At 47.5% G+C, this 13,605-nt stretch overlaps 1 protein-coding gene across 4 annotated transcripts; it reads right to left on the bottom strand.

Moving 5' to 3' along the window:
- Positions 1-330: 330 nt before the first annotated feature.
- On the bottom strand, positions 331-11,726 carry GPX8 (glutathione peroxidase 8 (putative)). 4 transcript variants are annotated; one of them, XR_010309082.1, is made up of 4 exons: positions 11,516-11,726; positions 10,643-10,904; positions 848-1,099; positions 331-520 (listed from the first exon to the last, which is right to left on the bottom strand). XR_010309082.1 is itself a non-coding variant. In XM_064176438.1 (4 exons), exons 1-4 carry the CDS (start codon positions 11,717-11,719, stop codon positions 510-512), a joined length of 534 nt encoding a protein of 177 aa, XP_064032508.1. In that variant the 5' UTR covers positions 11,720-11,726; the 3' UTR covers positions 331-509. The 4 variants fall into 4 exon arrangements, 3 of the variants coding, with proteins under 3 accessions (XP_064032508.1, XP_064032507.1, XP_064032506.1); XM_064176438.1 differs by having other exon boundaries at positions 1,043-1,099; XM_064176437.1 differs by having other exon boundaries at positions 901-1,099.
- Positions 11,727-13,605: the final 1,879 nt, after the last annotated feature.

Raw genomic sequence — 13,605 nt, forward strand, 5'->3', positions numbered from 1 at the left:
CTTTTTGCATACTTGTTTAGGACATCTCAATTAGAAGTCCCTTTTCAAGTGTTCCATTATGTCATCTAGAAGAGTATAACCCCAAATGTGCATACTTCTTTGCCCCACTATTGACTTCTGTTGTCCTGTGCATCCTTGCTGTCAGCAACCATGTATATTCACATGGCCCCTGTCTGCATCCGGATCAGGAGACTGGGAATCTAGCAGATGTGCTGACAATTGTGGCACCATACTGCAGTGTAAATGTGTGGAGAAAGCTAGTGAAGTTAAAGGTGAAATGTAAAATTAATCAAAATATAAAGCAAACAAGGAAACATACTTGTATTTTTTTCTTTTAATAATCTTCTTTTCTTTGTATATCTCTTTAACAACTAAGCTGAGATCTTCACGGTGCAGTAATGTTCCTGCAGAAGATATTGGAAACCCCAATATCTTCAGTTGCATTCGTCTCCAGAACCCCTGCTGTGATGCGCCTAGGCCTCACGTCTTTCGGTCAGGGCAATTATGTATTAATGGAACACTGAAATTTGTTTGCAACTGGTTAGATAGGAAACAAAATTCTTCTGTGCAAATACTGAGTAATTTATCAACTAATCGTCTTCCTTTTTACCTATTTCCCTGCTGGTAACAATTGTAGTTTGCTCCTGGCAGGATGTAAAGAAACACTCAGAAGCTTCGTGCAAGCTGAAGGTGTCTGTTCCCCAGCCCCTCCCCCCCCGTGATGATATTCTGAGTCCCTCACCATTCTCAGTAACCTCATGGGTTCCCAAGGCGTATGAAGGAGGCAATTCAGCATTTACGGGATAGTGTAACTGAAAACACTAACACCAAAAGGAAGTAAAATCACCTGACGGTTTAGCTTCTAGCAGCTCTTCCCAGAAAGGTAGTAAGGCTGTATACCTCATGCTCGAGTGGATTCAGTGAATGACTTTTTTTCAGAGGTCTTCTCTTTTTTTCATGATAATCTCCCTGATTAATGATGCTACTTCTGGCTTGATACTTTCTATGGATTCTTCAGGCCTCCAAAACTTCACAACTTTACCTTCAGGGTTGACAAGGTACTTCCAGAAATTCCACCGAGGTTCTTTCTTTGAAGAATCTGCAAGAACGGAATCGGATCAGCTTCAGTGATTTACACTTGTAACTGTTTCACTACTCTGGTGTGACCCTTCAGCTACTTATGTTGCAGTAAGCCCACCTTATTCTTTGCTAGTAGTCTGGGAGTGGATTTTCTGGTGGGTGATACTGATCTGAAAAGTGGAAAGTGAATTATGCTCTCCCCTTCTTGTGAAACCGTTTGAAGAGGTCCTACCTCTGCTGTGCTCTCCTTCCTAGGCAGAAGGATATGAAGGCTGCATACTCATTTGGAGAGTCCTCTTTTTTTTTTTTTTTTTTTTTTTTGATGGTTTAGGGGAAGTATCATAGAATCATAGAATCATCCAGGTTGGAGGAGACCTCCAAGATCATCCAGTCCAACCTATTCCCCGGCCCTATCCAGTCATCTAGAGCATAGCACCAGGTGCCTCATCCAGTCTTTTCTTGAACACCTCCAAGCACGGCGACTCCACCTCCCTGAGCAGCCCATTCCAATGCCAATCACTCTCTCTGGCAACAACTTCCTCCTAACATCCAGCCTATACTTCCCCTGGCACAACTTGAGACTGTGTCCCCTTGTTCTATTGGTGGTTGCCTGGGAGAAGAGACCAACCCCCACCTGGCTACAACCTCCCTTCAGATAGCTGTAGACAGCAATGAGGTCACCCTTGAGCCTCCACTTCTCCAGGCTAAACAACCCCAGCTCCCTCAGCCTGTCCTCATAGGCTTTGTGTTCCAGGCCCTTCACCAGCCTTGTCACCCTCCTCTGGACACATTCCAGCACCTTAACATCTCTCTTGAATTGAGGAGCCCAGAACTGGACACAGTACTCAAGGTGTGGCCTGACCAGAATTGAGAACAGAGGAAGAAAAACCTCTCCTGTCCTGCTGGCCACACGGTTACTGATACAGGCCCGGATGCCATTGGCTCTCTTGGCCATCTGGGCACACTGCTGGCTCATCTTCAGCCTACTATCCACCAGTACCCCCAGGTCCCTTTCTTCCTGGCTGCTCTCAGCCACTCTGCCTCCAGCCTGTAGTGCTGCTTGGGGTTGTTGTAGCCAAAGAGTAGAACCCTGCTCTTGGCCTTGTTCAATCTCATCCCATTGGCCTCTGCCCACCCATCCAGCCTGTCCAGGTCCCTCTGCAGGGCTCTCCTACCTTCCAACATCTCCACTCCTGCTCCTAGCTTGGTGTCATCTGCAAACTTGCTGATGCTGAACTCAATCCCCTCATCCACGGGGGGATTGAACAGGTTACCTGCCTGGTGAATGTGGGGCAGGCTGTGGATGGAGTCTACCTGGACTGCAGCAAAGCCTGTGACACCATTTGCCGCAACAAGCTCCTGGACAAGCTGGCAGCTCATGGCCTGGACTGATTCACTCTGCGCTGGGTCAAGAACTGGCTGGATGGCAGAGCCCAGAGAGTGGTGGTGAATGGTGCCACATCCAGTTGGCAGCTGGCACTAGTGGTGCACCCCAGGGGTCAGTGCTGGGCCCAGTCCTGTTTGACATCTTTACTGATGATCTGGATGAGGGGATTGAGTCCAGCATCAGTAAGTTTGCGGATGATACCAAGCTAGGAGCAGATGTGGATCTGTTGGAAGGTAGGAGAGCCCTGCAGAGGGACCTGGACAGGCTGGATGGGTGGGCAGAGGCCAACGTGATGAGATTGAACAAGGCCAAGTGCAGGGTTCTGCACTTTGGCCACAACAACCCCAAGCAGTGCTACAGGCTGAGGACGGAGTGGCTGAGAGCAGCCAGGAAGAAAGGGACCTGGGGGTACCGGTGGATAGTAGGCTGAAGATGAGCCAGCAGTGTGCCCAGGTGGCCAAGAGAGCCAATGGCATCCTAGCCTGCATCAGGAACAGTGTGGCCAGTAGGACAAGGGAGGTTATTCTGCCCCTGTACTCATCACTGGTCAGGCCACACCTTGAGTACTGTGTCCAGTTCTGGGCTCCTCAATTCAAGAGAGATGTTGAGGTGCTGGAACGTGTCCAGAGGAGGGTGACAAGGCTGGTGAAGGGCCTGGAACACAAAGCCTATGAGGAGAGGCTGAGGGAGCTGGGATTGTTTAGCCTGGAGAAGCGGAGGCTTGTGGTGATCTCATTGCTGTCTACAGCTATCTGAAGGGAGGTTGTAGCCAGGTGGGGGTTGGTCTCTTTTCCCAGACAACCAGCAGTAGAACAAGGGGACACAGTCTCAAGTTGTGCCAGGGGAGGTCTAGGCTGGATATTAGGAGGAAGTTCTTCCCAGAGAGAGCGATTGGCATTGGATTGGGCTGCTCAGGGAGGTGGTGGAGTCACCGTCCCTGGAGGTGTTCAAGAAAATACTGGATGAGGCACTTGGTGCCATGGTCTAGTTGAGTGGATAGGGTTGGGTGCTAGGTTGGACTGGATGATCTTTGAGGTCTCTTCCAACCTGGCTGATTCTATGATATGATATGATATTCTATGGTATGATATGATATGATATGATATGATACTCATCTGGATGTGTTCCTGCGCAAGCTGTGCTAGATTATATGGTCCTGCTCTGGCAGGGGAGTTGGACTTGATGATCTCTAGAGGTCCTTTCCAGCCCTTAACATCCTGTGATCCTGTGACTCAGTCTGAGTTTATTTGTTCAGGAAACATCATAGTCTTCATAGTCTATGGAGATAAATAGGCACGCAATGTAAAAATCATCCCTTTTCAATAAAGGTATCAAAAATATGATCAGAAGAATTGTATTCTGAAAGCATCTGTTTTTCTTCATTGATTATAGTAACAGCTATTGTGACCCACCCAGCTAGAAACATCCATTTTATGCATGTATAAACCTGAGTGCAAAGACTTTCCTACCTATGGAACCCCATTTCAAATTATGTGACTTTTGTGCAAAACAGCTTTTCTTATAGACAAAAATTTAACTGAGGTAGTGTCAAAACTATTGGAAGATTTTACATAACCACATGCAGATGAGGAGATTCCTTCTTTTAACAAGATACCTTTATAGAAACTGTACTGTAAAGCAGGATTATATATACTGTAATTATATATAATCACTGATTTGCATTAATTTGTCTTGTGAACTTCAAAGCCCAGCCTGCAAAATCAACTCACACAAATACCTCCTGGGACAGAAAGCATTCACTGACACAGCCTCATATTCTCACAAGGCAAATTAAGCTCTCTTCCTCCTAACATCTAGTCTAAATCTCTCCTCTGCCAGTTTAAACCCATTACCCCTTGTCCTGTCATTCCAAGACTTTGTCAGTAGACCCTCCCCAGCCTTCCTGTAGGCCCCCTTCAGATACTGGAAGGCCATTATAAGGTCTCCTCGAATCCTTCTCTTCTCCAGACTGAAGAGCCCCAACTCTCTCAGCCTGTCCTCATAGCAGAGGTGCTCCAGCCCTCTGATCATCTTCGTGACCCTCCTCTGGACTCGCTCCAACAGTTCCATGTCCCTCTTGTATTGGGGGCTCCAGAACTGTACACAGTTCTCCAGGTGGGGTCTGATGAGAGCAGAGTAAAGGGGGAGAATCCCCTCCCTTGCCCTTCTGGCCACACTTCTCTTGCTGCAGCCCAGGATGTAGTTCGCTGTCTGGGCTGCACGTGCACACTGTCAGCTCATGTTGAGCTTTTCATCAACCCAGATCCCCAGGTCATTTTCCTCAGGGCTGCTCTCCAGCCATTCACCACCCAGCCTGTATCTGTGCCTGGGATTACGCCAACTCAGGTGCAGGACCTTACACATGGCCTTGTTGAATGTCATGAGGTTGGCCTCTCCAGCCTGTCCAGGTCCCTCTAGATGGCATCCCTGCCCTCTAGCAAGTTGACTGTGCCACACTGGTGTCATCTGCCAACATGCTGAGGGTGCACTCAATTCCTCTCTCCATATCACTGACAAAGATCTTAAACCAAAGCCTCTCAGACTACTCCAGCTCTTTACAGCTCCTCTTGTCAGAGAGCTATTTCAACATGAAAACAAAACCTTTAATATACCGCTTAAGTCTGTTGCTTCTTGCCATATCCTCTGTGATATGTCTTATGTATTTGAAAATTATTATCATTTTGGCATCATGTAAATAGTCACCACTATCACTGCAACTTTCTTCCTTTTAGGCATGACACCAAAGGCCTCATGTCCTTTACCTTCATTGCTCTCTCAGCTGCCTGTTGTTCAGTGAAAGTACTGAATGCACTCTGGAGGTACCTCTCAGTTCAGTCTCCTATAAAGGAGACTAGAGCACATATATACCAGGGGGGAGGGGTGAATCCAGATTCAAATTAGAATCATAGAATCAACCAGGTTGGAAGCGACCTCCAAGATCATCCAGTCCAACCTATCACCCAGCCCTAACCAATCAACTAGACCATCGCACTAAGTGCCTCATCCAGTCTTTTCTTGAAGACCCCCAGGGACGGTGCCTCCACCACCTCCCTGGGCAGCCCATTCCAGTGGGAAATCACTCTCTGTGAAGAACTTCTTCCTAACATCCAGCCTATACCTACCCTGGCACAACTTGAGACTGTGTCCCCTTGTTCTATTGCTGATTGCCTGGGAGAAGAGGCCACCCCCCACCTGGCTACAATGCCCCTTCAGGTAGTTGTAGACAGTAATAAGATCACCCCTGAGCCTCCTCCTCTCCAGGCTAAACAGGCCCAGCTCCCTCAACCTCTCCTCATAGGATTTGTGCTCCAGGCCCCTCACCAGCTTTGTTGCCCTTCTCTGGACATGTTCCAGCACCTCAACATCTCTCTTGAATTGAGGGGCCCAGAACTGGACACAGTACTCAAGGTGTGGCCTAAGCAGTGCTGAGTACAGGGACAGAAGAACCTCCCTTGTCCTACTGGCCACACTGTTCCTGATGCAGGCCAGTATGCCATTGGCTCTCTTGGCCACCTGGGCACACTGCTGGCTCATCTTCAGCTTACTATCTATCAGTACCCCCAGGTCCCTTTCTTCCTGGCTGCTCTCCAGCCACTCAGTCCCCAGCCTATAGCGCTGCTTGAGGTTGTTGTGGCCAAAGTGCAGAACCCTGCACTTGGCCTTGTTCAATCTCATCCCATTGGCCTCTGCCCACCCATCCAGCCTGTCCAGGTGCCTCTGCAGGGCTCTTCTACCTTCCATATCAGATCAGATAGTAATGCTTATACAGAAACAGCACAACCACATTCACTAATTTGTTTCTTTGATATGAAGTTCACACATAAGAAGGAAATTTTGAAATAAGGTCTTTTCCTTATTCCTCTGTCTCATATGAAATTATTGTGCATTTTCACATAAAGAAATGCCTGTTTTCTTCATGTCACAGTCCAGAAGGTTGAGCATTTTTATGTTGTGACTGTGACCAATAGCTACAATTTGTCCTACAATGTCAGAAGCTCTAGTGCAAAAAGAATCCACTGGCAGCATAAACACAGTGCCAAGGCCTTTATATAACTGCTTCTCGTTGCTTTCATAGCACAAAGCATTTCACTGGGCCAGTGCAAAGTTGAGGGCCTCACCTTCCCTCAAATAACATTCAGCTTCCTCTGTGTTTCTACAAGTTACTCTTGTGCATTGACAGACACTAGAAGAATATTCAGAGATGAGGTTAGTTTAAGATTAATTCCAGATACAAAAGCACAACAAAGATGTATTTAGTAGCTGGGCCAGAGCTTCCATGACACAGGCTTTACCATTCTTGCTAGACCTACTGTTTACACACAGGCAGGGACAGGTGGGTGATGTGATGGTTGGAAGCTGCCTTGGGCTTAGTGATGGTGAAATAATGGAATTCTCAATTCTTGGTGAAGGAAGGAGCAGCATCAGTAAAACCTCTACCATGGACTTCCACAGTACAGACTTTGGACTGTTCAGGACACTGGTTAGGAGTGTCACTTGGGAGTCACTCCTGAAGGACAAAGGGGTCCAGGAAGACTGGATGTTCTTCAAGAAAGAAGTCTTAGAAGTGCAGAGCCAGGCTGTCTGTATGTGTGGTAAAATGAACTGTCAGGGAAGATGCTTGGCCTTGTTGAGGAGGTAACTCTTGCAGGAGCTCAGGAGAAAAAGAGAGAGAGAGTTTAGCATCTTAGGAAAGAGGAACAGGCAATTCAAGAGGAGTACAGGGATCTAGCAAAGTCACACAGAGAAAACATCAGAATGGCAAAAGCCCATCTCAAACTCAACCGAACCACTGCCATTACGACTAACAAACACATTAACAACAAAAATAGAACCAAGGAAAATGTCCACCTTTGTTAGATGCAATGGGGGGACATTGATATAAAGCTACAGAAAAGGTTGAGGTACTTAATACCTTCTTTGCCTTAGTCTTTAATAGTCGGACCCATTATCTTCAGTGTAAGCAGTCTCCTGATAGGGATGGAGAGCAGCACCAACTCCCCATGATATGGGAGGAAACAACCTGTTATGCCACTGGACACTTATAAGCCTATGGTGCAGATGGGAACATAAAATCATAGAATCATAGAATCAGCCAGGTTGGAAGAGACCTCCAAGGTCATTCAGTCCAACCTAGCACCCAACCCTATCCAGTCAACTAGACCATGGCACCAATTGCCTCATCCAGTATTTTCTTGAAGACCTCGAGGGACGGTGCCTCCACCACCTCCCTGGGCAGCCCATTCCAATGCCAATCGCTCTCTCTGGGAAGAACTTCCTCCTAATATCCAGCCTAGACCTCCCCTGGCACAACTTGAGACTGTGTCCCCTTGTTCTACTGCTGGTTGTCTGGGAAAAGAGACCAACCCCCACCTGGCTACAACCTCCCTTCAGATAGCTGTAGACAGCAATGAGGTCACCCCAAGCCTCCACTTCTCCAGGCTAAACAATCCCAGCTCCCTCAGCCTCTCCTCATAGGATTTGTGTTCCAGGCCCCTCACCAGCCTTGTTGCCCTTCTCTGAACATGTTCCAGCACCTCAACATCTCTCTTGAATTGAGGAGCCCAGAACTGGACACAGTACTCAAGGTGTGGCCTGACCAGTGATGAGTACAGGGGCAGAATAACCTCCCTTGTCCTACTGGCCACACTGTTCCTGATGCAGGCTAGGATGCCATTGGCTCTCTTGGCCACCTGGGCACACTGCTGGCTCATCTTCAGCCTACTATCCACCAGTACCCTCAGGTCCCTTTCTTCCTGGCTGCTCTCAGCCACTCTGTCCCCAGCCTGTAGCACTGCTTGGGGTTGCTGTGGCCAAAGTGCAGAACCCTGCACTTGGCCTTGTTCAATCTCATCACGTTGGCCTCTGCCCACCCATCCAGCCTGTCCAGGTCCCTCTGCAGGGCTCTCCTACCTTCCAACAGATCCACATCTGCTCCTAGCTTGGTATCATCCGCAAACTTACTGATGCAGGGCTCAATCCCCTCATCCAGATCATCAATAATGATGTTGAACAGGACTGGGCTCAGCACTGACCCCTGGGGTGCACCACTAGTGCCAGCTGCCAACTGGATGTGGCACCATTCACCACCACTCTCTGGGCTCTGCCATCCAGCCAGTTCTTGACCCAGCGCAGAGTGAATCAGTCCAGGCCATGAGCTGCCAGCTTGTCCAGGAGCTTGTTGCGGCAAATGGTGTCACAGGCTTTGCTGCAGTCCAGGTAGACTCCATCCACAGCCTGCCCCACATTCACCAGGCAGGTAACCTGATCATAAAAGGAGATCAGGTTGGTGAGACAGGACCTGCTCAGCTGCCAGCTCTCTCAGCACCCTAGGATGGATCCCATCCGGTCCCATGGACTTGTGAGTATTCAAGTGTCTCAGCAGGTCTCTTACTTCTTCCTCCTGGATTAGAGGAGGACTATACTGGTCCCTGACTCCATTTGCCACTTCAGGAGGCCAGTTGTCCTGAAGACAACCTGTCCCACTATTAAAGATTGAGGCAAAGAAGGTGTTAAGCACCTCTGCCTTTTCCTCATCCTTTGTGACTATATTCCCCTCTCTATCTAATAAGGACTGGAGGTTGTCCTTGGCCCTTCTCTTGCCATTCATACATTTAAAGAAACATTTTTTGTTCTCCATACCAGCCGTGGCAGCCTAAGCTCTAAATGGGCTTTTGCCTCTCTCATTTTTTTTCTACGAGACTTAGGAACATCCTTGAACTTTTCCTGGGACACCTCCCCTCTTTTCCAGAGGCAATACACTGCCTTATTTATCTTTAATTGCTTCAGCAGCTCCTTGCCCATCCAGTCTGGCTGCCTTCCTCCTCGGCTCATCTTCCGGCACAGTGGCACAGCTGCTCCTGTGCCTGCAGGAGTTCTCTCTTGAAGCAGGTCTAACCTTCCTGGACCCCTTTGTTTTTAAGGACTCTTTCCCAAGGAAGTTTCTGAGTTAGTTCCTTAAATAGGCTGCAGTCTGCCCTTTGGCAGTCCAGTGTGGAGGTTCTGTTGATGCCCCTCCTGGTTTCTCCATGTATTGAAAACTCTGTAATTTCATGGTCACTGGGCCTCAGGCAGCCTCCAACCACCACATCCCCCACCAGCCCCTCTCTATTTGTGAGCAGCAGGTCAGGCAGAGCTGCCCCCCTGGTAGGCTCACGTAACAGCTGGGATAAGAAGTTGTCTTCCACACACTCCAGAAACCTTCTAGACTGCCTCTTCTCTGCAGTGTTTAAGTCCCAGCGGATGTCTGGTAGGTTAAAGTCGCCCACCAGAACAAGGGCAGGTGATCTTGAGGCAGCCTCCAGTTGTTTAAAGAGTGATAAATCAACCTCTTCTTCCTGGTTGGGTAGTCTATAAGAGACTCCAACCAGGATATCAGTCTTGTTGGCCTTCCCTGTACTTCTCACCCATAAAGACTCAACTTGATCATCCTTGATTTCTACCCCCATGACATCCAGAGCCACTCCTCCACCCCTTCTCCCTTGCCTGACTCTCCTGAAGAGTCTGTAGCCACTGATTACAGCACTCCCAAGTGTGCGAGTCATCCCTCCATCGTTCTGTGATGGCCGCAACATGATGGTTTTCCTCCAGCACCAAGGCTTCCAGCTCCTCTTGTTTGTGACCCATACTTGGTGCATTAGTGTACATGCACTTCAGCTGGGCTGCTGCTTTTACCCCTATCTCTAGCCTACCATCCTCAAGTTCGTTTGCTTTATCTCTAGTGCTATCATGTTTAACCCAGAGAAGGAAACTCCACAGCCTCTCTGGGCAGCCTGTCCAAGTGTTCTGTGGCCCTTACAGTCAAGGAGTTCTTCCTCATGTTGAGGTGGAACTTTCTGTGCTGTAATTTACATCCATTGCCCCCTGTCCTATCACAGGGAACAAGTGAGCAGAGGCTGTCCCTGTCCCATCCATCTTGACCCCCAGGCCTCACATATTTATATACATTTATTAGACCCCTTCTGTCAGTCTTCTCTTCAGACTAAAAAGCCCCAGGGTTCTTAGCCTTTCCTCATCAGGCAGTTCTCCAGTCCTCTAATCAGCCTTGCAGCCCTCTGTTAGGCTCTCTTCAGTTGATCCCTGCCTCTCTCGAACTGGGGAGCCTGAACTGGATGCAGTATTCCAGGTGGAATTTAGGGAGGTTACAGGCAGTTTGATATATAAAAGAAGAACAGTTACCTATTAGAAATTTAAAGGCAGGCTCTGCTTCTGATCCTAGGATCTTGATTTTGTGGAAAACAGGGAAGGTTACTCCATAATTTCCTTTGGCAAAAGACTCTATCTCCTGGCTCGAACTTGGCTCTGTTTCTCCAAACTGGTTGCAGGGAAAAGCCAGCACAGTGAAGTGGGAGGGACCAAACTCTCTGTGTAGTTCTTGCAGTGAGATGTAATTTTTGTCTGTGTGTTGGCAGTAACTGGCCACGTTTACAACCAAAGTTGCCTTCAGAGAAATAAAGTTATAACAGTAAGACAAAAACTCTAGACACGGCAGAGATTACACTTAAGTCTTAAAATGGTATGCCCCACAACTGCTGTTGTTCCTGTCAGAAGGCTAACTCTTAGTTATCTGATCATAATTTCATTAAACAGATAAGGATGATAGCAGCTTAAAATAGCCAATAGAACAAAAGCACAACAAATGGATAAACTTGAATTTACATCTTTGTTTAAACACATGCATATAAAAACTCAAGATGTTTAGGGCAGACACTAAAATCATATTTACTAGACCAGTTTACAGAATTCAACGCAATATGCTACCATTTTTAGCTAAGATTAAACACACAAATTTTATTCCTAGGCTATATGGATTTATAATAAAGAACATGAATCCTCCACATGAAATATTTTTCTTCATTTATTAGATTCAATACTTCTTTTCTGGAGCAGGCCTAGATAAAATACATGTCCCTCCAGCTTACTGTTTGAAGAACAGTAATTTAGCAAAAATCTCTGCCAAAAATCCCCATAACCAAACCTTTTGGTTACCTACAAATGGATATTTGTTTTTCAGTAAAGATTCATGACTCAGTAATGAAGTTGTTAACTTACTTTTCCTCTGTACTTTTCCAAGGAAACGACCCTTCCTCGTGAATCCTTGACTTCAAAAGAATAAAAATCCTTCATTTTAGGTTTAAAAAGTCTGAGTTGCAGTAGGCAGAGAATGGCAGTACACAAGGCCAATGACAGAAAAACAGCAAAGACTCTCGCCTTACGCACTGAGTTTTTCAGAGGGTAAGTTGTGAGAGGCTCCATTTTCGAATCTTTGCAGAGGAGCCTGGGCAGGCCTGGAATGTGGAGGAGGAGCTGAAATAGGAGACTCACAGCTTGGACTAGAAAGAACAAAGCTGCTGATTCTGTCTCACAGAAGTGGCTGTTGTGTATCACAGTACCTCTGCTGAGCTTTCACTCTTGGATGAAGCACAGAAATCAAGCTGGGTGTTAAAAAAAAAAAGAAGAAATTAATTAAAAATGCTTCTATCTCCAAAGTGTTATGATTGCTCTGTTTAACTGATTTATGTGGAATAGTTCATTGTTTGCATGCTGTCTTGAGAACTACGGGAGCCTCTTTTGCAGTTAAAAATAGTCCCCTGAGCAAGCTGCAGTGGTAGTGAGATTTAAACATCAGGGTAGGCCCAAGACCTCCTCTGGGTGTTTCCAGACAGCCATCCATGTGGGTATGCCCAAATGGCCACTTCTCAGGACAGGAGACCCATGAGCCTACACTGATCCTAGTCATGGCTAACGCTGCTGTTTTGTCTGCTGTCGCTTGCGCAGGTCCCAGGCTCCGAGAGGACCGCGTACTACAGATTCAAGAGCTCCATCCGGCAGAGGCTGGCGGCCAGAGCCCCCGTGGCGAGCAGCCCTATTGTCACAAGAGGGCAGCAGCGGCACGCCGTTGGCGCCGCCAAGCCGGGCCTGGGCCGTTGCGCGATCGCTGTCAGGGCTCGGCTCGGGAAGACGCCAGGTCAGGCGGAATGCAGAGGGGCATCTTCGTAAAAGGGGATGTCCTGCTGTAAGGACTACTGAAGTAACCGGTAGTGGGGAATTAGTGCAAGGCGTGGGGTTGGTGTTCCACCCTGACCCATTGCACCCATCGCACGCATCGTGTTTCGTCTGTGATGGGAGCTATATGGGACTGGGTTTGAATTACGCTTGGCTGTGACGGTGCACAGGGTTTGTTGCTGAGCCTTCATATCTTGAATAGTTAACAAGAATCACCAGGGCGACAGGAGAATGCATACGGGCCTCTTTTCTTCCCTTTTCGTGCTCTGCCTTGCACACAGCTACCACAAACCTGGCCATAGCTGCCGAACTCGATGATCTCCTTGGGTCCCTTCCAACCCCTAATAATGCCCTGTGAACTTGGAGCACTCTGTGTCTGGATGTGGTGAGGTGTACTCTTCAGTGAAGGAGATGCAGTGTTTCGGTATCTGAAGAGGACCTTCAGGAAGGCTGGGACGAGAGGCTGTTTAGAAGGATGTATAGCACTAGCACAAGGACTGGTCATTTCAAACTAGAGCAGGGTAGATTTAGGTTGGCTATTAGGAGGAAGTTGTTCACAATGAGAGTAATGAAATACTGGAACAGGCTGGCCAGAGATGTGCTGGGGGCCCCAGCCTTGGAGACATTCAAGGTCAAACTTCCTGAGGCCCAAAGCAGCCTGATCTAATTAAAGATGTTCCTGTGCACTGCAGGGAGGTTGGACAAGATAAACTTTGAAGGTTGCTTCCAACCCAATGCATTCTAAGATTCTGATTCTATGGTTCTTTTGTTATTGTCTCTCCTTCAATGTGTAACACTTCAGGTATTGATAAGGGACTGTGGCCAAGGCACACTCACACTTAGCTCACCCTAGGGAGAGATTTATCTGAGGGCCATGCCTAGCACCGGTCAAATTTTCAGTCTAGAAAAAAAATTACTCTAGAGGAAGTTATTTGTCTCTGCCAGCAACAGAGCCAGTTAATGAAAGGTTGAGTTAGCCTTTAACTCACTGATTCATACTTCCAGCAGTGGTAGGGGAAAGTAGGGAAATTTTTCAGTGCTGCGTGTTTGAGAAGAGCATCCTGGAAGATCTAGGGAAGTAAGCACAGCTAATTTCTTCAGTAATAATTAAAATCTCAAGAGAGCAAATAAGAGAT

The sequence above is a fragment of the Pogoniulus pusillus genome, chromosome Z (genome assembly GCF_015220805.1).
Source record: "Pogoniulus pusillus isolate bPogPus1 chromosome Z, bPogPus1.pri, whole genome shotgun sequence".
NCBI lineage: Eukaryota > Metazoa > Chordata > Aves > Piciformes > Lybiidae > Pogoniulus > Pogoniulus pusillus.